This window comes from Aspergillus ambiguus (genome assembly GCF_047715705.1).
Source record: "Aspergillus ambiguus strain CBS 117.58 unplaced genomic scaffold BDV59scaffold_13, whole genome shotgun sequence".
Lineage (NCBI taxonomy): Eukaryota > Fungi > Ascomycota > Eurotiomycetes > Eurotiales > Aspergillaceae > Aspergillus > Aspergillus ambiguus.
In genome coordinates, this window is record NW_027395526.1 from 311,716 (window position 1) to 334,688 (window position 22,973).

The 22,973-nt window shown below is 51.3% G+C and overlaps 10 protein-coding genes across 10 annotated transcripts; 3 read left to right on the forward strand and 7 right to left on the reverse strand.

The window, feature by feature from the left end:
• Positions 1-1,206: 1,206 nt before the first annotated feature.
• On the reverse strand, positions 1,207-2,330 carry BDV59DRAFT_177117 (uncharacterized protein). The gene is made up of 2 exons (XM_073689562.1): positions 1,995-2,330; positions 1,207-1,934 (listed from the first exon to the last, which is right to left on the reverse strand). The coding sequence occupies exons 1-2, from the start codon at positions 2,113-2,115 to the stop codon at positions 1,285-1,287; spliced, it is 771 nt and encodes a 256-aa protein (XP_073548532.1). The 5' UTR covers positions 2,116-2,330; the 3' UTR covers positions 1,207-1,284.
• Positions 2,331-2,482: 152 nt separating this feature from the next.
• Positions 2,483-3,656, forward strand: BDV59DRAFT_177118 (uncharacterized protein). The gene has a single exon (XM_073689563.1). The coding sequence runs from the start codon at positions 2,736-2,738 to the stop codon at positions 3,129-3,131; it is 396 nt and encodes a 131-aa protein (XP_073548533.1). The 5' UTR covers positions 2,483-2,735; the 3' UTR covers positions 3,132-3,656.
• Positions 3,657-3,668: 12 nt separating this feature from the next.
• BDV59DRAFT_23774 (ankyrin repeat domain-containing protein) lies at positions 3,669-7,048 on the reverse strand. Its single transcript, XM_073696021.1, has 5 exons — positions 6,604-7,048; positions 5,918-6,542; positions 5,766-5,866; positions 5,504-5,715; positions 3,669-5,452 (listed from the first exon to the last, which is right to left on the reverse strand). Exons 1-5 carry the CDS (start codon positions 6,999-7,001, stop codon positions 3,939-3,941), a joined length of 2,850 nt encoding a protein of 949 aa, XP_073548534.1. The 5' UTR covers positions 7,002-7,048; the 3' UTR covers positions 3,669-3,938.
• A 647-nt stretch (positions 7,049-7,695) lies between these two features.
• BDV59DRAFT_23782 (nucleotide diphosphatase) lies at positions 7,696-8,696 on the forward strand. Its single transcript, XM_073696022.1, has one exon. The coding sequence runs from the start codon at positions 7,744-7,746 to the stop codon at positions 8,557-8,559; it is 816 nt and encodes a 271-aa protein (XP_073548535.1). The 5' UTR covers positions 7,696-7,743; the 3' UTR covers positions 8,560-8,696.
• BDV59DRAFT_177122 (CybS family protein) lies at positions 8,230-9,846 on the reverse strand. The gene is made up of 5 exons (XM_073689564.1): positions 9,593-9,846; positions 9,447-9,464; positions 9,231-9,297; positions 9,055-9,174; positions 8,230-9,000 (listed from the first exon to the last, which is right to left on the reverse strand). Exons 1-5 carry the CDS (start codon positions 9,741-9,743, stop codon positions 8,835-8,837), a joined length of 522 nt encoding a protein of 173 aa, XP_073548536.1. The 5' UTR covers positions 9,744-9,846; the 3' UTR covers positions 8,230-8,834.
• Positions 9,847-10,053: 207 nt separating this feature from the next.
• BDV59DRAFT_177123 (MDR family NADP-dependent oxidoreductase) lies at positions 10,054-11,902 on the reverse strand. The gene has a single exon (XM_073689565.1). It carries the CDS (start codon positions 11,256-11,258, stop codon positions 10,227-10,229), a length of 1,032 nt encoding a protein of 343 aa, XP_073548537.1. The 5' UTR covers positions 11,259-11,902; the 3' UTR covers positions 10,054-10,226.
• A 1,591-nt stretch (positions 11,903-13,493) lies between these two features.
• BDV59DRAFT_177125 (uncharacterized protein) lies at positions 13,494-14,646 on the reverse strand. The gene has a single exon (XM_073689566.1). The coding sequence runs from the start codon at positions 13,944-13,946 to the stop codon at positions 13,722-13,724; it is 225 nt and encodes a 74-aa protein (XP_073548538.1). The 5' UTR covers positions 13,947-14,646; the 3' UTR covers positions 13,494-13,721.
• A 1,868-nt stretch (positions 14,647-16,514) lies between these two features.
• Positions 16,515-18,682, forward strand: BDV59DRAFT_23811 (P-loop containing nucleoside triphosphate hydrolase protein). Its single transcript, XM_073696024.1, has 2 exons — positions 16,515-16,975; positions 17,033-18,682. The coding sequence occupies exons 1-2, from the start codon at positions 16,614-16,616 to the stop codon at positions 18,522-18,524; spliced, it is 1,854 nt and encodes a 617-aa protein (XP_073548539.1). The 5' UTR covers positions 16,515-16,613; the 3' UTR covers positions 18,525-18,682.
• On the reverse strand, positions 18,682-19,912 carry BDV59DRAFT_23814 (NUDIX hydrolase domain-like protein). Its single transcript, XM_073696025.1, has 2 exons — positions 19,842-19,912; positions 18,682-19,794 (listed from the first exon to the last, which is right to left on the reverse strand). Exons 1-2 carry the CDS (start codon positions 19,883-19,885, stop codon positions 18,840-18,842), a joined length of 999 nt encoding a protein of 332 aa, XP_073548540.1. The 5' UTR covers positions 19,886-19,912; the 3' UTR covers positions 18,682-18,839.
• A 725-nt stretch (positions 19,913-20,637) lies between these two features.
• On the reverse strand, positions 20,638-22,341 carry BDV59DRAFT_192918 (heterokaryon incompatibility protein-domain-containing protein; the record flags this gene model as incomplete). The annotated part of the gene is made up of 2 exons (XM_073692126.1): positions 20,638-20,941; positions 21,026-22,341. 2 exons carry the CDS (start codon positions 22,339-22,341, stop codon positions 20,638-20,640), a joined length of 1,620 nt encoding a protein of 539 aa, XP_073548541.1.
• Between the last annotated feature and the right edge of the window lie 632 nt (positions 22,342-22,973).

A 22,973-nucleotide genomic window follows, 5' to 3' on the forward strand; every position in this document is an offset into this window, starting at 1 on the left:
CTTGAGGATCCTTGATCATATTCAAGAGTCTATGAGGCTTTGGCTGGAGTTGACTCTCTGGTTTAGCTGCAGCCAATCCACGGTCAGGAATACTTGGTGTTCTTGATTCGCGTTTGTTCGCTCGCGGGCGATAGACCACGGGTTGTATCTGTCTTGCGCGAGCGGTACACATAAACCGTGGGCCTCCAGTTTCCTCGCTATCAAGCTTCCAGTTGGATCTGACTTTGCGAAGCTGTGGTCTTTTCCTGGGGGTGCGTTGCGGTGTGGAGACTGCTGCTGGCGAACTGCCGTTATCGTCTTGGGACGCGGCTGTGGATATCTTGTCTAATGACTGACAACGCTCCACGGAGTCACAAAATGCAGGCAGATCATTTTGACGCTTCAGGTTGGGAGCAGATGCGTTTCCTTTGAGTTGACGGGCAGATCTCTTATTTGGAGCTTGCCGTTGGTGAGCGTTCTCTGCAGTTGAGCCAGTATCAAGTCGGCGCTTGAGTGCTGGAGCAGAAACCTGCCTCTTTGGATTTGGAACTGACAAGCTCTGTTGCATCTTTGCAGATCCTTCCTCCGGTGGAGCTTCGGGAGATGTTTATGGAGATAGTCTCTGTTCCAGCGGTGGTTAGTCTGCTGGTGGACAGAATGCAACTGCACGAGGGCTTGCCTGGAATGGATTCAACAAGACTCGACCCTTGGAGAGGAAGGACAAAATTATGTTATAGTAGAGGTTTCCGAAGCACACTGAACCAAAGTGAGCTGTTGCATCAAGGGCGACGATGCCTGCGATAGATGAAGTCTACCAAGCGACGGACTGGAACAAGCTAGAGACTTTATCGGTGAACGAGGTTGAACAAGAGATCAACAACAATAAGAAGATAAATTTGACTCAGAAAGACTCTGTTCTTCAATGTTCAGTGTGGGAGACGGACAAAGATATTCTTCACTGTCCTGTAGGTAGGGCAACTCAAACGGCGCGATACCTAATTAGGAAAATAACGGTGTTCTGTTGGGACGCGCCTCAGGCATGAAAGTCCATTCAGTTCTGTGCATGTAGTGACAGGGACATTTTGGTATTTCAGACATACAAATATTCCATTGGTGTCTTTGGTATCTACACCAGAAGCGACATGCCTCTATGAACCGCCTCTAATATTGGTCTGGGATGCATGATGTATCTATAGTTTAGCTCCTCTCTAATCATGGAATTAGAAGGCCGGAACTCCATTAGTGCTAAATCTAAGATTAAGTTAAGATCACACCATCTCAGCAACAATAATGGCATCTACTCCGTCAAGTGTCTTCAACGGTGGTATGGTGTCCACGCTTGCGTTTTCCAGGTGCATGGATTGACGACGCGGCGCGTGCCTCACCACGTCCATCGCTCGTCCATTCGCTAATCTCCCATTCAATTCGGGTAGACTGGTCATCGCTCATCCCAACTCCCCGTCTAGTCTTCATCAGCCGTCCCAGTCGGCTGCCCTCAATCATTTCCTCGAACCAAGGGATACCGTCCGTGGTTCCTTGGCGGTAGATGCGGGAGAGATCCCTTTCGCTTCCTGGTACAGGTACAGTGACAGCGGAGGAATCGGTCTGTGCTGTCGGAGTAGACTCCTCCTGAGGAGACTCTTCTGTTTCTGTTTCCTCTTCCGATGCCTCCGGGAGCAGATCCAGATCTTCCAACAGTCGCTGGTCATTTCCATCGAGGCTTCCCACCGTGACGGACATATAATCGGCTTCATCACGCGGATCCTCGCTCCAGTAGCTGAGGGGCGTCCCACAGAACCCACAGAAGACCCGCTGGGTGTGCGGTGCATGGTTCGGAGAGAAAATGCGGCGGATGGTGCCATGCGTTTCGTCCGGGAAGAATGATTGGGTATGGGACTGGTACCATGTCAACGGCACACGAAGCCATGCCGTGAGGGGAGTGCCGTGGAATCGTCCTGCGAGAGTCTCATGTTAATCATATCTTCAAGTACGGAGGTGGGGATGGTTTGACATACGATTGTCACGGCTGCTGTCGAAGTAGATTTGAGCGTCGTTGCTTTGGTCCTGGGGGATTCGAATGATGTACTGGTTACGGCCGCATAAGCAGGACCCGTGAAGCGGTTCGTGTGTTGCCATTTTGATGTGATCGAGGTGGGCTGTGAGATGCGATGACTGTCGTGACTAGTGTCGTCGATCTAGTATGAGATCATCAACCGCGGCGTTGAGGGCGAATTGAAGGCTGGATGAGGTAGTCTGAGATTAGAGATCACGTCAATTCGAGAGAAGACACAGTCGGCAGAGAACCGTGATATCGTGGATCCGCGCAGGAAAGAGAGAGAGAGAAGAGCGTCGGTATGTGGTGGTGAAGACGAAGCAATCGATGACGTGAAGTGCCAAGCCTCCGGATCGTGACGGCTTGGCATGACCAGAAGCGGCAAGTCTGTTGTTCTCCGCATCAGTTCCGGTCCCCTGGTTCGGTCGATATCCTGAAACATCCATTCATACATCCATTCCCTCCAGGGGTCTCCATCTCTCCCTGGACCTTCATCTCTCGTCGTCCTCTGTTGATTTCTTCTTCTTCCACCTCTTGTTATTGCGTCTTCCCGTCTTCTTTCTCACCCCTCGGGTTCTTCCGTTTCTGGTCGTCGGACTTATTAAGGCCCTTTTCCCCTCCCTCGCTGTCTGTCACATGAAAATCCCGTCCTCGTTATCAAGTCAACCATCCCTCCACATACAACCCTCACCCACCCGCCAACATGCCCGCAGCTGCATCCAGCTCATCCGAGACGTCATATTCTCCCAACGGCGCCAGCATCGGCGCCAACCCCGACGAGCGCGATGACCGTTCCTCGTCCACACCCACCGCATCCAAGGCCAGCGTCGGAGCCGCCGACAAAGACAAACCCCGCCTGACCGAACAAGAAAAGAAGAACAATCACATCGCGTCCGAACAGAAGCGTCGCGCAGCCATTCGCGAGGGCTTCGATCGTCTGACCGTGCTGGTTCCGGGACTCGAGGGTCAGGGCCGCAGCGAGAGCATCGTGCTCAAGAAGACGGTCGATTTCATCCACCTGCAGCTCCAGGAACGCCAGGAACTCATCGCGGAGATTGAACGCCGTGGCGGTCGCATCGATGACACGTTTCGACCATGACCGTGGCTTTTTGGGATACCCTCTGCGTGATGGACCCGTCGCGGCAGTCAAACGCCGGCAGTTGCGCTGTCTACCGAGGTCCGATCGGACATGAGTACTATGATTTTGACGACCTGATTTTTGTTTGGGAAGTGCTTGGCTGAGATGAAAAGTCGAACCCTCGGTGGGATTATCGAAAAGGATGAGTTGAAAATACAGAATCTGGCCTGGCTTCCTGTTGCTCTGTATAACATGCGACTTTCTGCTGGGCTTCGATTCTGGTGAGTGCGGTCTATCTTGATATATATTCCATGGCGAATGGGGGCTTTTGTGTACATAGTCTTTTGCTGAATGGTGGGTTGTTGGGCGTCTGTCAAGCTTGGTGTCGGGCGTTTTCTTATATTGGGCGATGGCTGTATCAGCACTCCGACATCTTTCCATTGCTTGTATTGTGCTTCCATTTGACCTCTGGGAGCCAAATGGACTTTATCGACACTTCGTTTCTGGATGGTAGTCCGGATTAAAAGGATACGCGATGAATTGAACTAAAATGTAAAGCTCTTGGACTGATCTTCCAAGACAGACGTTACTCCTGTGACGCCTTCTACATATCCAGTGCGAGTCTCCCCACAGAAGCTAAAAAGTGCCCAACTATCCTTTCTTTATCCGGTTTATCCCATTCCTCCCAAGATATCGTGCTCATCTTATACTTGACTTCCTCGACGAGTGCCCCGGCATTAATCTGCATGACTTGCATGAGTTCACAAAACCATCTCAGTCGTTTCCTGTACCAGGTTTCCCTCTGGAATTCAGCATCCTCCGAGTCTGTTAATCGGCTGTACTGATGCTCCAACCAAATGATATACTCGGCCATAGGGTCTGATACGGACGGGCTGAGATTGAAGTAAGCATTGTAAAATATGCGGTACCTGTCGTTCTTATAGTCCACCTCATATGGAACCTATTCCTGTCAGGACCGCATGCCATCAATCTTGAATCAGCCGGACTTACCCTCGCAGGCACACAGGACTCTTTGAACTTGTTGCGTTTCCTGGATTCTTCCAACACTTGCCTGTATCTGTCCCGAAGCATGACCATCCATTTAAGCCTCAGACATTCGAGAGTTTCTGAAGTCAAGGAAAGCATCTCCTCCTCAAGTTCTGAGACAAACTCTCTTTCTTCGTCCAGTATTTCATCAACATCATCTTCGGGTATTGCTTCAGGTTGAAAAAAACCCTTAACCTCTATGCCGCGTCCTCTATGACAACATACATGGGTTAGACCAGATTGATCGAATTTCATCCTGCGTATAAATGCAAGTAGCAAGACTTTCAAGTCCTCGGGACCTCTGAGTTCCTCAATAAGGGACAGAAATTCAAGTGCCCACACGAAGCTGGGTGTACGACTCCACATGCTCTCCAGGAACGTAGTATCAAAAGCCGCAGGAAGAGAGGACCCTCCAGGAGAACATGAGCAGCGGCAACCGTCCGATGAGAAAATGTCGAGTCCCTCGCGTAGGAATACTGTGATAGAATCGACTGTATCCCATATCCTGTGATGCAGGGAGTTCAAGTGCCCGAGCAATGAGAACAACACAGTGTTTCCTCGCCGGTCAACAACGTTAACATTAGTCCCTTGGTCAATCAAGAACCGGGTCAGCTTCGCATTTAAGACGTGCGCCAGCGAGTAGATGGCCGTTTCGCCTTCACTGTTAGGCTGATTGAACAATTCAAACCCTTTCTGAACAAGAACCTCGGCGTCGCCCTGGTTTGAAATATAATGGAGAAGATTGTTATTAGCAAGCCCGTGCACGCTATCACTGAACATTATGTTGATGTTCGCCGTAAAACCAACTAATTTCGCAAAATAAATGCTCCATGCTTCACCTATCCATGTATCGTGCGCTACAAGTCGCATCAAAGCGCACGAAACGAAGTGCTGGAAGACCGCTGGCGAGTATTGGGCTTGGATAGCACCAAGGGCGTCCATGACCAACTGCCAGTGTCCACGAGATGTTGCATATGCAAGAAAATCTCGTTCCCATTTCAGGTCACATATATAAAGATCCGCTCCTTGGGTAATGAGTAGCTGAACCACGTCGGTCTTGCCCATCGCAGCGGCATACATTAGAGGGGTGACCCCTTGGTTATCCGTGCTGTCAAGGTCATGACCAGATTGCACAAGCAGGCGGACTACTTCTAGATCGCGAACTGCCAGGTGTAATGGCGTCTGGCCTAAGAAGTTTTTCTCTGTATGCATGGCTGAGCGAGAAAGGAAAGAAGTCAACGAACTTGGAGACTCGAGGAGCACAGTATCATGCAAGGCTGTCGATCCAGCGAAACCTTCATGCCAAATCAGCAAATATTTATGGTCAATAAGTCTCCCTCACCTACCTGGACTGGCATTGACAAGTATAGCTAAGTAATCGATAAAGAATGGGTCTGGTGTGAACTCTTCGGAAATCCAGTTAGGGTTGCAAGTCGAGGGCCAGTCTTCATAGACCGGCGATTCGATACACCCAGGATCAAAGCCATATTCAAGGATTGTGCTGAGCAAATGGAGGTGACGACCTTCGCCGATCCAGTTTGCGCAGCGAATCAGAAACCTTCAAGATGTATGTTAGTAGAAGAACGGAGATTTTAGTTGCAGACAGACCTCTGGTCCTGATTCTCAAGCGTCATACCCAACTCGCAGGCAAAGAACCTCAGTAGCTCAAGTTGTTCACTCTGGCGGCAGGGACCATAGTGCAGGAGTTCCTAATCCAGAGTTAGAAACTCGTGTGCTAGATTAGTTCACTGTTCCTTCACCTGAACATAGCTGCGACCACCAGGATGTACATGATGTTTTAGCGAGGGGTCGCATTTTTGGAGCTCTCGGAATCTTTCCTTAGTCTTGGACAGAGACATTAAGCCGCGCTGATAACGCCAGAGTGTCTCGAAGCCAGGGGATGTATATTTGACCACTCTTTCAATGCTGAGGGCTGGCCGGAGCGCATACTTTCCTCCTCCTGAAACAAATTCTAGAGCGGTCTGTATCTTAAATGGAATGCCATATCTGGTGAGGGCAAACTGAAGGCCCCAACGGTAACGTGTTGCGGTGCATTGTTGGTTGCTACAGGCTCCGGAGAATATGGACAGCGGAGTGTATTCCAAAACCCAAAGTCGGCTGGAACAGCTTTGTGTTAAATGGCATGAACAGTGACAATGCTTAACTGTGCAGTCAAGTGCCTTTGGCCGGGGTATTGGGCTTCTGTGGGATTGCACAAGAGATGTACCTGCCGAACCTGAGTCCGAAATGGACAAGCGCCTTGGAGCTGCAGATTGTTCTATGTGGCAGTTTTCAGGCAGGTGTGCGTCGACGCTAGCCGATGATACGGGAGCGTTTGTCTCGATAGGCCGTCCGATTGGGGTATTACGGGTAAGCGCAAGAAAACTGGGTGAAACTCGGCCGTTAGTGAGATGGTCTGCCTGTTGCTGATGGAGGGAAGAGCAACCATGTGAGGGTGATATCATTGATGATACGGTCAACCCTTTCGCTGGCCTGTCTAATCCGTTCCTTAATACCTTCACTGTATCGAGCAGCCTTCCACCTGCTGTGATTCAAATGGTCGAGTCTGTCAGTAACCTGCTGGAGAATAACATCGACGCTACTGTATGCCAGTCGACCGTTGGATATAGCAAGATCCACAGCCCCATGTCCCTGAAATGTCTCAAGAATTGCGAGATTCTCACGTAGCAATCCCAGACGCTGAATTAGGAAGTACAGCTCGACCCCAGCCTTGCTCCGATTAAAATGGCGAATTTCCCGTAAACGCTCGATTGTGCTTGCGACCTGGAGGGCGAAGGCGGCTATTCCAATCCCTGCGGACACGCATCCGACAATTTCGGCCATGGTTTGGTAACGCTTCGACTGAATGATGATTTCTAAGGACAGGCGGGAATAAAATCGCCATAAGACAGTTCATGGCGGGCAACGCATCTGCCGGGCGCCTGTCAGCCTTGTCATTGACGCCACCCATCAATTAGCCAATAAATGATCAAGATGCTGTGGATGTCTTAAAGCACGATTGATTGGTGATTAGAATGCAGGCATCGATCAGAAAGCACCTGAGTCTTGGGAAAAGCCGATACTGCAAATCACCCGCAAACCTGCACAGCTGCTGCCATGAATGTTTTGCAACATGACACACAACCTCGTCTACTGTTCAAAACGCTGAATGTGCAGAGCAGTAGTCCGGAGGTTACCAAGAGGCTTATGTTTCATGGGTATATGTCGAACGAGACAGTTTTCATCGAAGAAAAGATGCTATATATATTTGGGAGTAGGTAAATCTTGACGACAATCTTTCAGAAGACGCCACCGGTGAAGAACCAACCTGAAGTGAGAAACTTCATATTTGAAGTCTTCTTCAAGATCGTCATAAGCACACTTAAGAAAGGCTTATGCGATGGTAGTCTCCAAGCGATGAAAACAATTAGTATACAATAGTACAATAGAACCAATCTTATCAATACGTTTCTGCCCCACGTCACCGCCCACGATTACGAATCGAGTCTCCAGAGTCCAGCACACCCCACGTTCATCCCCTTCTCACGGTCAATTACCTTCCGAACCCAATTCTACCGAACCCAGCATGACCGACACCAAAGACGGCCTGCTCACGCAGGCAGAGCCCTCCGACCCGCCGCCAGCCTACGACGAGCACCCACCACAGCGCGGCGGCCTCCCGCGCCCCCCACCGTTGGGCCTGCCCGTGCTCAACGACCTGCGCAGCAAGCGGGTGATCCTGGCGTCGTCGTCGCCGCGCCGGCGGCAGATCATGTCGATGCTGGGGCTCCCGAACCTGGAGGTGATCCCATCGAACGCGGCGGAGGATTTCCCGAAGACGATGGAGCCGTTCGAGTACGTGCTCGCGACGGCGACGAAGAAGGCGCACACGGTGTACGAGCAGGAGATCGTCAACGAGGCGAAAGGCGAACCGGGCCTCATTCTCGCGGCCGACACCATCGTCGTCGACTCCGTCTCCGGCACCATCCTCGAGAAGCCCCGCTCCGAGGCCCAGCACCTCACCATGCTCAAGACCCTGCGCAACAACCGCGACCACAAGGTGTTCACCGCCATGGCGGCCATGGCGCCGCTGGCGAGCGCCCGCCAGCCGGGCTACGCCCTTGAGACCGCCATCGAGGAGTCGACCGTGCGCTTCGACACGGAGGTTACGGATGAGTTGATCCTGGCGTATGTGCGCACGCGCGAGGGCGCTGATAAGGCCGGTGGCTATGGGCTCCAGGGACTGGGATCGATACTGGTGGAGAAGATTGATGGGAGTCATGATAATGTTGTTGGGTTGCCATTGCGGTCGGCGTTGAAGCTGATGGAAAAGGTGTTGGCGAAGGCGGACGATGATGATCGATTGTCTGGGGGGGAGGACGGGTCTGAAGAGGAGGAGTAATGTGGCATGTTTTGATACTCTTTGTGGGTGGGTACTTGTGATACAAGTTGCATATTGGGCGATAGACGCTGGTCGTTCTAGATGTGATGGATTTACGGGTAAAGTCTCAGAACGTACAATATCCAATTCGGCTGTTACATATCTTTTCCGGCTCCATACAAAACACCAGTCACCGATAGAACCGGTCTACTGAAGAAAAAAAGCACATATACATAGGCAAACGCCTGAACAGAAGGAAATGTCAAAGGAAAGGAAACACCAAGGTATATCGATATCTATGCCTTCCACACGCGCTTAATGGCCTCCGTCACACCAACGTCATTCGTCTCGAACTCGTAGAGACCGACGGCGGTGGTGAGGGTGACGGCACGCAGAAGCCAGTCCAGGAAGGTACGGAACTTGGGGACACGGCGGGCGGGGAAGTAGTCAATGATGGAGGCCCTGCAACAGGGTGAGTACGTTGGTGGGATATAAGGGTTGCTTCGGATGACATACTGGAAACCGATGTGGGAGTGGACAACAAGCAGGGAGCAGAGGACCGCATCCATGACGGGGTTCAGGGAGCCGGCGGCGAAAGGAGCGATCGTAAGGGGAACCAGGCCGACGGAGATAAGTCTAGAAGCGGATAGTTAGTCGCCGTCACAATACGGGGTTCGACCGGATGATCTGACCTCTCGAAAGTCCAGTGGTAGCTACCGTGAGAAGGGTGAGGCTTGGGAATGGGAGCCGGGTCGTTCACTAGATAGGCGGTTAGTCCGTTCCGGATCAGAACAGGCTGTGCGACCAGATCGGATTGACGGTGATGGCCAGGAAGAGTGGAGGTTCATGTCTCCGACGCATTCTATTCAATCGCGATCGCATTGGAGAAGGAACATAGGTTCACGTACTGGTGCCCTGGATGACCTCTGTTCCAAAAATTCGTTAGCCATCTCTCCGCAATTGCATCCCCACGCTATGTTGGCTGCCGCAACCACCACGGATAACACCGCGATCAAATACCGCACCGCTATTCACCAACACTGGGATCACTCACGAGGGAGAGGAGGGAGAATCTGCTTCTTCGCGGAGGCGTGGAAGGCCACGACCTGCGAGACACCCGTGACATTCTTGGTCGCCAACGGGGAGCGGAAAGCCGACAGACAGGTCTGACGGAGGAGAGGGGACTGGCGCGCAATCGAAGCCATGGTGAAGACGTAGGTGGTGGGAGTGGAGAGGAGAGGGACGGCGACACGACACAACGAGATGCAGACGGACAAGTCGTGAGGTCGAAGTCGTTGAAGTTGAGAGAGTTGCTCCGGCAGGAACCTCGGGAGGTCCGATCGGGAATGCGGTCATCCCATTGTGGCCGCTCTGATTGGCCCGTGGCTCTCCGCCCAGCCGAAAGTGTCCGACGCCCGGCAATTCGTTCTTACTTAATCCACGTGCATGACCAGCATATCTGCGCTACGGTGTACAGCCATAGGACTTCTACAGGGATTGTCGCGTGTTATAATGTCCAGATCTACTCCTGCATGGACAGTTCACATTCAATTCGTCAATTCATTCCTCTGATATTCGAGTTCGTAACCAGAACAGCCGCAGCCGCCTTGCCGCCCTGCTGAATGTTTTCGCGCCCCAGCGCTCATTACAGACAATCATCGTATCCTCATATCCCGTCACCATCACGCTTAGAACTTCAGAACAGCCTTACCCATGTTCTTGCCGTGGAAAATGCCCACCAGGCCGTCCGCGGCATTGTCGATACCGACGGTCTCGTGGGTGAGAGCCTTAAACGAGCCATCCTTGATCCACTGCTGCACGTTCTTCTGGTGCTCCACGGCGTGCTTGTCGCCCATACCCTGGTCACCGACGATGAAACCACGCATGTCCAGGCGCTTGATCAGCACATTGTGGATGTTCTTGATCGGGTAGGGCTCCGAGTTGTACTGGGAGATCAGACCGCAGACGACGACGCGGCCGAAGTTGTTCAGCGCATCCAGCGCGGCCTCCAGGTGCACGCCACCAACATTCTCGTAGTAGATATCAATACCCTGGGGGGCGAGGCGGGCGAGCGCATCCTTCGGGGCCTCCTTCTTGTAGTTGAAGCCACCGTCGAAGCCCAGGTCCTTGGTGATGTACGCCAGCTTCTCGTCCGATCCGACACTGCCGATGACCTTGAGACCGTCGTGCTTGGCGAGCTGGCCGACCAGCTGGCCGACAGCTCCACTGGCGGCAGAGACAAAGATGGTCTCGCCCTTCTTGGGCTTTCCGATCTCGTAGAGCGAAGAATAGGCGGTGAGACCGGGCATACCCAGAGCACCCAGGAAAACGCGGATGTCCTCAATGCCGAGGGGGTTGTCGAGGGGCTTGATGTTGGCGATCTGCTCGGCACCCAGCGCAACGTACTCCTGGATGGGCATGCGGCCGATGACCAGGTCTCCCTCCTTGTAGTTGGCGTTGTTGGAGCGGACGACCTTGGCAATGGACGCGCTGTCGATGGGCTTGTTCAAGGCGAATGCGGGGGCGTAGGACTTGACCTCAGCGGGGCGCATACGGCCACGCATGTAGGGGTCGAAGCTGGTGTAGAGGGAGTGCAGGACGACTCCATTCTCCGGAGCAGGCGTGTTGGCGTCGTACGAGGCCTGCTCGATGACGATGTGCTCTCCGGGCACGGGGTATCCCTGAGGGATCTTCTTGAAGACAAGAGCCTTGTTGGACATGATGTGCGGTGTGTATGGATATACGGTAGGCAGAGAAGAGACTAGATAGAGGAGGAGAGGAGCTAGAGACCAAAGCCGAACGGAGAAGAGGGGAAGCTATATAGATTTTAATACCTAGGCAATATGCAAGTAGCAGCGCTTCTGATTTATAACCAGCAACCCACTCTAGGGAGAAGCGGGGCAGACCCAGAAAATCGATGGAAGATTAGAAAGCCACAGCAATGCAAGAGAGAAGCTTCTCGAGATCCAAGATCGGCGCACTTCCATGTTCATCCGGTCCCATTTTTCACTGTTTCGTGGGACATTGGTACACCCAAACTACGCACTTCCGTTTGCGTAACTGGACAACAACATCTTGCAAAGTGGCACTTGAATCTGGGACGGGACAATATTCTCTCCGGAGGCCTCTGCAATGGTGGTAAGGTGGATCTGTGCGGCAAGTGGGAGTGCCTGAGAACTCGGACGAAATACACCTTTGGGGCAAGAGAACCGTCGGGGTGATTTGAAATCCATTTTTATGCCTCGGACTTGTTGCTGAATGTAGTCGGCATCGCGGGTCGTTGTGCCCTCGAGAATCATGGCATGGCCGTTACAAGGTAAATCTCTGCATCTCTTGCATAAAGCTGTATTATGTATGATGTCTGATCAATTGGATTTTCTTGCTCGATTGATAACCGCATGATGAGGTCATTCACCAGGGTCCTATGCTTAGTCATTCTGTAGAACAGTTGAACAATTTTGCATATCGTCGAACAGAGTCTGGAAAAGAGAGGGAGAAATAATATGCATTTTAAGAAGGTTCCACAAAATTGTCTTCTCAAGTTAATTTTGCGGTAGAACACAGTAAGACATTATCATGCTCTTTATGGACAACTACGGCGATATGGCTATATCGACTTTTGACCTCATCATGGAGTTCGAATGCCTAATCCAAAGCTATCCCATGTCCATGCATTATGTGGGGTATAAGGATTCTACACTATCAGCAAGGTATGCTGACTAGCACTGCCTGTAAGAAGCAAGAAGGATCAGCTCAGCCTCGTCAACCCCGCCACACAAGGCTGCCGCAGCCTCATGCCAGAGATAGTATCTTGTCAACTAATCCTTATCCCTTCACTTTATTTTCGAATACTTCTACATAGGATTACAATACAACTATTATCTTGCATATAGCGTATAATCATTTCTCTGGAAGTGCTTCGCAACTATCATGTCCGACCCGCTCAGCACCACTGCTAGTGTGGTAAACATTACCACCACTGCACTGCAAGGAATCAAATTCCTATTTAAGGAAATTGAAAATATTCGAAAAGCCCCCGGTTCTATCAAGCAACTTCAACATGACCTACAGGCTGTCCAGACGATATTGGAAGCGTGGAAAGCGCTCGGCCAGAATGATAGTATGGTTGCCCTAGCAGTCCGGAACTGCGAAGAGGCATGTCGAGAATTTAGTAACAATTTGAAACATTGGATGAGGCATTCTTCAGATCAGAAGATCGCCACCCGGGACCGATTTCGCGTCGCGGTACTTGAGGAAAATGCGATTACATCGCTGAGTACACAGCTGAATAGCTGTAAAACCACGCTCACCCTGGCAATTGCTACATCATTGGCGAAAAATCCTCCCCCGGAATCTCGATATGCAAAAACAATAAAGTATATACTACAGGATCGTGGTGCTTTAGGTGTTTCTGATGGGTTGGAGAGTATGGGTTATGGTCATCGCGGAAAGGGAGAGCTGATCGAAGCGCTGCTGACATTGGACACAAGCTACTTAGACGATGACTTGATTTCGGAAATTGAATCAAGAAGGTCGGAAGTTCGAAAAGAGGTTTTCGAATGTCTTGGTGCAATTACAACCGAGAACGATTTCGAGAACTACCGCGACCTGCGCCTTGACGAAACATGCGAATGGATCTTCACCCATCCGACTTTTGTAGACTGGAAGTCAAAAGACGCCTACAGCGCAAAATATCTATGGATACATGCGCCTCCGGGGTTTGGAAAATCGGTACTTTGTGCGAACATAGTCGAAAAGCTCTCCGCCGAACCAGGACTAAATGCGGCGTACTTTTTCTGCTCGTCTGAGAGGGAAGATCAGCGCGATTCCCTTGCAATCGTCCGCTCTTGGGTTTGGCAGCTAGTGCAGTACGATAATGTGGCACTCAAGCTTGCTTATTCTCGCTTCAGACAGAAGAGAAGTTCCGTCTCACGGAATGACATATGGGATCTATTGAAGCAGATTGCCCGCTCCAAGCAGAACTGCATATTTGTAGTGGACGGCCTTGATGAATGTCATCGTACAGTTCTGGAGCACAAACACCCATCAAAGTCTAGCCGAGGACAGTTTTTGAACAGACTAAAAAGCACCCTTGCGGGGGTGTCTTGTCGTGTGCTCGTTGCGAGTCGGGACGAGAGTGATATTAGACCAGAGTTTTGTGTGCAAGATTCTGAGGAAAGAGACTATTCGATAAAGGAGTTAACAGTATCCAACGAAGATGTCCGAGATGACCTACTTCGGTTCTCCCGGTATGTCGTCGAAGAGAAGCTGGGAGGAAAGCCAAAAGAAATGCAGGGAGACCTCGCAATGACAATTGCCAACAAGAGCGAAGGAATGTTCCTTTGGGTACGGATGCAAAAAGAACAGCTCCGCGGGACCAAGAATTCGAAACAACTGCATCGCATCATCAACGAAGCTCCTATTAACTTGGAACATCTATATGACAGAAGCTGGCAGGAGATATCGAAATTGCCATTGCATGATAGACAGCGTGTGGAGGCCGTACTGCACTGGGTTATATTTGCTCTGCGTCCTCTGACGGTAAATGAACTAGTGGAAGCCTTGTTAATTCAGGATGATGACACTGTTGAAGACCTCCAGACTGATGAACTGCCAGATCATGTCGATCAGGAGTATATAAGTTCTGAAATAGTCGGGCTCTGCTGTTCCCTTCTCGAGGTTCGGAGTACGAACCAGGATGATACGCCTGGATTGGGAACTGTACACCTCGTACATTTCACGGTTAGGGAGTATTTACTTCCGAAAACATTGAAAGTTGGACGTTCTCTATCCAATTTCGAATATCACAACAACCATCTTGCGGGATTGTGCCTCCGCTACCTACAGTATAAGGAAACATGGAACATTCCAGGGTGCGGAGATACGTTCACTTGTCGTCCATTTCGAAAATATGCCACTACAAAATGGTATCAACATATCAACAGAAGTACAGAAAACTTTGACCATATCATGAACCAAGTGAACAATTTCTTCAGTGGGACCAACTGCTGGTATAAGTGGAGAGCGGCATTTGAATCTTCTTCCGAGGTCGAAGATAGTCATCCAGAGGACTCAACAAAAGCATCTGCAAACCCAATATATTATGCTTCGCTGTTTAATCTCCCGGAGACGATAAGTTTTCTTTATGAAAACGGAACATCTCTTGATACTATAGGCGGCAAATACGGGACAGCCTTACAAGCAGCTTGTGCCAAGGGACACATTGATGTATCACACTTGTTGATTGATCTTGGGGCGAACATAGACACCCAGTGTGGAATATATGGCTGTGCATTGAATGCTGCTTCCAAGGGAGGTGATGTAAACCTGGTGGAGCATCTCATTGGCAAGGGTGCAAGTGTTTCAGCGCCCGATGAGACCAGTCTGAATGCTCTGCATTATGCTGTTCGTTATGGTCACTATGATGTAGTTCGGCTTCTCCTCGATAAAGGTGCAAACGTGGACACCCCCGATAAGAGTAAACAGACACCTCTAGTGCATGCAATTGCATTTGATAATGTCACAATCGTTGGGCTCCTTCTGGATAAAGGCGCCGATATCTCAGCTGCTGATAAATGGGGTCAGCAGCCCTTGCTGATTTCCGCACATTGGAGCAGTTTTGAGTTGGTCCAGTTGCTTCTTCTTAACGGTGCAGAGTTAACAGCTAGCAACATTTACGGGTCGACGCCTCTTATAGCAGCCACCTCCAGGGAGAATAAAGAAATTGTCGAATTGTTTCTTGACTGGGGTGCCAATGTATCGTCCGGCACTAAACAGGGGTGGAATCCTCTGCTAACTGCCGCCTCTAAAGGCAATCTGGAGATTGTCAAGCTCTTGCTTGATCGAGGGGCAGATTTAGCAGCTGCAAATAACTACGGAACATCTGTGATGGTCGCTGCATCAAATGGCCATAACGACGTTGTTCGACACCTTCTCGATAGAGGTGCGGATCCGTCAACCCTGGTTAACGGAGCTACGGCAATCAGTTTAGCTGTAGGATATGGATGGTTTGAGACCACTCGGATACTACTTGAAAGAGGAGCTAAAATGCCTGGACCTGGACCGTTTGGGTTCAAGCCTTTGCATTTTGCCGTTTACAATAATCGACTCGACCTGGCGCAATTAGTGTTGAAATGGGGGGCAGACGTATCCGCCACCAGCGAGATTGGCAGGACATCATTACATATGGCGGCGATGAATGGGAATATTGATATGATAAGATTGCTTTTAGGCTTTGGAGCAAAGGCAAACCAACTCACGAGGAGAAAGGAGACTGCTCTGCACCTAGCCGCACAATACGGGGAAGTGAAGGCAATGGAATTACTGCAACAACATGGAGCAGATACAAAGGCCCAAGATATATTTGGCCGCACTCCTTTAGATTGGGCTGAATCCCAGGGAGTGCTAAATATCGCCGGGATGGAGGGGAAGAGAACAGATCAGCGCAGTCAGCGACTCACTATGGAAGAGAACATCTGTGTGATCGAGGGCCATTTACAGAAATCGAAATCACTTCATCTGGACTGGCAAAAGTTGAATAATATCGGTCGTCTGTACCTATATTTGCATAACGACGAAGCGGCAGCGGCAGCCTTTGAACAACTTCCACGGGTGTATTCTCCCCCAGAAAATCATTGGCATCCCGCGGATTGCGATGTGTGCAAACAGCGGATTTTGCACGTACGATATGTCTGCAGAGTGTGTCCAGATACAGATCTGTGCGAGACATGCATGCTAGGATACTCGTCGGGGAAAAATGATCATGGCGAAATACTGCGCTGGTGTGTTGGGCATGATTTTCTACGCGTTCCTCGAAAACAGGCTTGATGGTGTGCCCTGGTGCCTTGTTGCCTTTCCGCCTCAGGCCTGAAGACCCTTTTCTGCCCGCCCGACCGCCTTCTGTTCTGGACTGGCTGATTATCCGCCCTGAAGTTTCTGCCGGACATTTCTTGTTTTTTTTTTCCCATCTTCCGTTGCCCCCGTGGTCTTTCTCTCTTGCTTTGTATCTATCGCAATATATCGCATAGTGAAGAAATAAACCAGTGTCCACCTTCTCGACGTTAATTTCCTGCAACATGTTCGGCGCTCTTCGCCGAAACGCTGTCGCTCATGCGCTGCGCTTATCTTCACCCCGGTGTCTCCTGGGCAGAATCATTCCGCAACGGCCACAATGGCATCGTGCATCATTGTCTGTGGTCCTCAACGAGTGCCGGTCATATCATTCGTCTCCCGTGAAGCTGTCGGCTGCTGTGCAGCCTCAACTGCAGACTGATGCTGAATGGGCCGAATCGAACCTCCCGACCAGGTTTACGGAGCTGGCCGACCAAGGACTGGTCCATCCCCGGATCATCCGTACTATCACCGCCGAAAAGAACATTAAAACCATGACGGATGTCCAGAGCATGACAATCAATGACACTTTGTCCGGTAGTGATGTGTGAGTTGCTTTCGTGTCGCCTATCATGGTCTGAATTCTCTAACCTATTGCATATAGGCTTGCCCAGGCTAAAACTGGAACCGGAAAGACAATCGCCTTCCTCGTTCCTGTCCTGCAGAACATACTGAAAGACCAGTCTATCAAGGCGCGTCCGTCAAGAAACAATCGTCCCACTCCGTCCGATATCCGCGGCATTATCATCTCGCCCACCCGTGAATTGGCCGAACAAATTGCCACGGAGGCGCGACAGCTGGCATATGGAACTGGGGTGGTGGTGCAGACGGCTGTTGGTGGAACTCGCAAGAAGGAAGGTCTGATGCAGATGAAGCGGCAAGGATGTCATCTTTTGATTGGCACCCCGGGACGGTTGAAGGATCTGCTTTCCGACCCGTACAGTGGTGTTGCAGCCCCGAACTTGTCTTCCTTCGTCCTGGATGAGGCCGATCGTCTGCTGGACGATGGCTTCGCCCCTGACATCCTGGAACTTCAGCGCATGCTTCCCGACCCGATGAAAGTGGACCGGCAGACGCTGTTGTTCTCCGCCACGGTGCCGAGGGAGGTCATGGCCATGGTTCGCCGGACCATGAAACCCGACTACAAGTTTATCCGGACTGTGAAGGAAGATGAGGTCCCCACCCACCTTGCGGTGCCGCAAAAGGCCGTCATCCTTGATGGATACCAGAACGCGTTGCCCGCCATCCTGGAACTGGCCAAAACTTATGCCGCCGAGCCGACCAACAAAGGGCGCCCCTTCAAAGCTATTGTCTACTTTAATTCGACAAAGCAAGTCAGAATAGCCTTTGAAGTATTCTTCGAGCTTCTGAGGGGCCGTGACAGTCCCCTGAAATCCCACGGTCTCGGCACTCGTATCTACGAGCTTCACTCTCGTCTGTCCCAGGACAAGAGAACACGCACGTCGGAGTTCTTCCGGGAGAGCCGCAGTGCCATTCTGTTCTCTTCCGACGTCACTGCCCGTGGCATGGACTTCCCAGGGGTCACCCACGTACTTCAGGTTGGACTCCCCCGTGACCGCCCGACATACATTCACCGTCTGGGACGCACTGGACGCGCCAACCAGACGGGCGAGGGCTGGATTTTCCTCCACAGGGGAGAGATTCCGGTCTCTAGGACGAGACTGTCCGAGCTTCCAATTGAAGTCGATTCTTCGCTATCCATGGCTACTGTCAACATGCGCGAACCGGTGAACGTCGACGGACCGGAAGGCGAGATTATCGCCCAGATCAACAGCGCCATGACGAAGATCTCCGATGACTCCAAGGCTGAAGCCTATCTGTCTCAGCTGACGGGCTCTATCTCCGCCTTCGACAAGAAGAACATCCTGGCTCAGGCTATGAATGACCTCGCGGTCTACGGCTACGGACTGCCAGCACCGCCTGAGCTCCCCTATCCTATTGCCCAGAAGTCGGGTCTTCTCCGCGTTCACGGCCTCAATCTCGACCGTCCTGTGGTCAATGACCGCAGGCCCCGGAGAAACCGGGACGACAGGTCTTACGGAAGACCTAGACGCCACTCTCGTTCCCACTATTGATCGTCTCGACAAGAGACTTCATGACAAAGCACCTACCAGAGATTTGCATGAACGATACCACCATACTCGACTGCATTGGGCGGCGTTATTGTTTGTGTTTTTCATGGTATTTGGGACCAACTCTCCTCACTGTGTATTATATTGTTTCTTGTCATTGGATTTGCACGGACATGTTACTTCTATGTTGCAATATACCCGGCGTGTCAAGGTCAGGCTACAGCACATAAGGCATCATTGTACAGGCGTACGGTTGTAGGTAGGAAAAGGGCAGGTTATAGACAGATCAAACAATTTACGTTCATAATCCACGGCCATCTACACCTCATACGCGCACAGCGGAAATTCCAACCGCCGATGCAACCGGGTCACGATCTCAATATAATCCGGCTCATTCTCCGGCGTCAACACCCCATGTCTGACCAAAAAGTCCACTACAACGACTGCACTGTTTGGCTTGAATTCTCCCCTCCGCAGCGCTGCCACGACCTCTTCCACCCCCCACAGCCGAAACTCCTCGACCTCATCATCCGCCGGCCGCGGCACCATCCCGCCCTCCAACTCCATTTCATACGTATACTCCACCTCCGGCTGCAACAAGCCAGTCTCCCCGCCAGCCTTGGGGCCCCGAACATGAAAATACGAGACACATCCGGTAGGCACAACACGCGCCCGAACCATGTCCTCCGCCAACGACGCCTCCTCGACCGCCTCACACACGACACCCTCGATTGGCCGTTTTCCAGCGGGCAGGCCACCGGCCGCGGTGCAGTCCAGCATGCCGGGGTAGGTCTGCTTCGCGGACGAGCGTCTGGCGATCCAAAGACGCAGGCCGTGCGCAGTGGCGGGGTCGCGTACGTAGCAGAGCAGCTGCACGCCGTAGGTGACGATTCCGAAGAGGGCGCTGGCGCAGCGCTCGATCTCTACGAGGACGTCGATGGCCCCTGTGTCGGCGCATGGGCCGTAGACGGGGAAAGTCTCGTTGCGCCAGCCGCGGAGGATGGAGAGGCTGTTGGTGTTGCCCACGGCGGCGATGGTGTCGCGGAGGGTCTGAGCCAGCAGCTTAGTGCGGGACGCTGCGGGTCCCGGTGCCGTCAGGGTGACGGTCCTGCCGGCGTGGTTGATGGACCACCATCCTGGGGACCAGGAGATCTGTCCGACGATGGTGGCGGGGATGTAGCCCAGAGTTGAGGGGCAGTCGGCGAGGCGGAAGGCGTAGTAGTCTTGGAGGGTTTGGGCGTACTGACTGGGATCTTCAGCGTAGTGGATGAAGCTGGGGGCGGTTAGTATGGGAGGGAGGGAGACTGTATGGAGGCTTACCTGTCGCATTCTTTGACGACCTCAAGGATGCTGTGGATGGCCATTTGGAGGGTTGATGTCGATTGTTTGTGATTCTCCTGATGCGTTGTCGTCTTTCCGTTCGTTTTAGTGCCCGTCCAGTATGCATTATTGTTTCCTGTCGTTCTAGATATAATAGCACGCAACATTGCATCACAGGAAAAACGTAAAAATTTAGCTATGATCAAAATATCCTCCTAAGCCGTTAAATTAAATGCTTTCTAATATTAAAAGAGGTTGTATCTACTAGGAAACAGGCGGCTTGCACGCAGCAGCGTCAAAATCAGCGACAGGCAACTTTGGCTACTAATCCCACCTTAATAACTTGCATTCTGCTGGTCTATCTACGATTCTGGTCTCCGGTATCCTTATATTGTTGGCATGGGGGAGTTACGGTCCCATAAACTGGAAGAGTATATACCCCTGTTGAGCCTCTTGAGCTGGAGCAGATCTTTTTGGATTGTAATGAGCCCTTGGCCCGCTAGTCCTAGGTTAGAGAAGCCATGTTGGTGATCGATAGAATACCAGTCGGGCCTGCATGTGAATCCGAACTCAATGCAGCATCTCGACCCCGAATGGACAGACCCGTACTATTCGTCGGCCTGTCTATCAAGTGCGGCGCTGTGCGTTTGGCCGCCTGATTAGCTTCGAAGACATAGCTCTGTACCTGCTACCATTGCAGAGGTCACTGGGCGCAATACCTACTTAGTGAATGAAACGGGCAGCCATTGGTTATTGATTTTGATACTGAAGATTGCGGATTGCCATTCATTGACATTCAACTCTTTCCGAATGGCAAGCGCGTTTTGAAGCGTCCTTCTTTTCCTTTCATTGCTGGATAACAGGGAGCCGCCGCAATATCGATGATGTAGTACCTATCTTTGCCAAATTCACTCTCTGCTTGGGGTTTTCCAGTAACCGTTACCCACTGCTGTTTGAACGATATGGTCGTCCCGAAAGCCTTCGGATTAAACCTTTTTAGAAACCTTCGACTGAGATCTTCGAAACTGGAGCTCTCCAGATGCCGCGCAGTTCGAAAAGAGCCGACTTCTGTCACTTCAGCCACGTCGAAGCAAGGCATTCTGCTGACGGTAACTCCCAGCATAACTACTAGGCCAGGATTCGCGAAGACAGGGTTAGGCTTGGGTTCCAGTACTACGTAGCACGTGGCAATGTTATTTGCTGCTTCATTGGGCTCGCAGAAAACGACTGGATGACCGGATTGACCCGTAGGCGACTGTGTCGACCTAACTCCGCCTGGCATATTGACCGATGAGATATTTCTGACCAGAGTAGCACTGGCAATGTTCACGAGGTCGTAGGGAGATGGAAACTGCCTGATATGATAGATATAGTGCGGGATGAGGCGTTGCTCTTCTAATTCGGCACGTCCCTGAGGGACGTAGACGGTTTCCATCTTGCCTGACTGACATACCTCCTTAAGAGTATGAGCGTTTATCCGCGCATAGCGGTCATCCCACGAGGACAGCCGCTTCAGATAGATGCCTAGATAACTGGAGACCCTGTAAACAGGTGGGACAGGGCAGTACAGGCTAGCAAGGCATATATCCGACCCCAGCTCGGTAAGTGACAGTTCGATGCGCAGGCCGCGGTTTGTCATCAGGAAGGGTTGCCGTGGCATGAAATTCCGATAGCAGATGATATTTCCGCAGCCAGCGAATTGTTTGGGTGAGGTCGCCAGTAGCCCGTGAAGGGAATTTGGGGGGCAACCCGGATCAGTCCAAGCAAAGATCGATTGGTCGTCCGTCTGCTTCATGATCTCCTCTTGTAAACGGATAAAAGCCCTCTCCTTTCCCTCGCCGTACAGCATGGCCATGTTTACTGAGAAGATGCCCATCAAGCAGTATGCCATATCTTCCGGGCGTCTGGTGCTCCTCTCTGCAGCCCACGACATACGCTGCGCCACACTTGCTGCTTCTAACGGGCTTGTCTTTTTGAGAAACCGCTCCCCGATTCCAGTGATACTGGAAAGGGCCGTGCAGTGTGTACTCTTTCTGCCGATCTCTACCCAGCCACGGGAGAAGAATATGATTTCTTTAGGGGCAAGCAGCTCTTGCAGAGTAAAGCCGCGAGTAAACCATCGGGACTTCGAGAAATCGCTGCTCGGGCCGCTGATGTTGTCCAGCTGGTCGCAGTTTAGAACATCAGAGAGATATGTGTAACAGATAGCTGCGTTCTGGTACCACACGTACATCGAGTTTATCGCCTCCGAGAGTTCAGCGCTGCTAGATTTGTCGATGCAGCATGTGTCAATCCAGATATACTCGTAGCCGTTGCTTGAGGCCTGTTTGCATGCCCTTGACACCTTTTCCCATCCGGCTTTGTCCTGAGCGGTACCTTTTTCGATATCACTAAGAAGTACTTCGCCTTCCGCCCACGTATGCGAAAGTATTGCATATCTTGGGATATCATCTGGTAGAAATTCAATTTGCTGAATAGAGAAAGTCTGTATAAGCCGCATGTCTCTGGTCGGTTTGCAATATCCAGACGCATAAATCAGGCAAGTATAAAAGAGAGAATAACTTTGGGTCAGAGGGAGGAGCCAAGACCTCCTATGATAACTATACCATCATTCCTCTTGAAATAGCGGGATCGCACCGAGGTCACTAAGTAATACGAAGCTTCAGTGAGGCCGGGCATAGCACTGCCACCGAAAGTTCCACTAGCTGATCCTTCCATTAGAGGTACTCGCATTCCGCCTCCACACCGCACCCCATCCCCACACGAATTATCCGCTTTATGGGTCCTTCTCCGGAATCCGGGGCGTCCTTCAAGCAGACTCGCGGTGAGTGTCATGTATTCAACCAATTGTCATTGGCATAAGATAGTAGTCTAACGGCATAGGGGGCATCTTGGTCAGTACTCCTATTCTATTTAGTGAATTAAAGACCTACCCTAGGCATACGGGAGATTTTCCCCCACTCTTGATTAAGAAAATGAAAAGCCGAGCCTGAGTGCCGTAAGGCTGCATCGGTGTCCTGCCCATCTTGAATCATTGTACTTTTGAGCAAAACGCACTCCCATCCACAGTCGGGTCTTGATTAACACTTATGGAATAGTAAGTCCACACTAACAAACAACCCTGAGCATGGA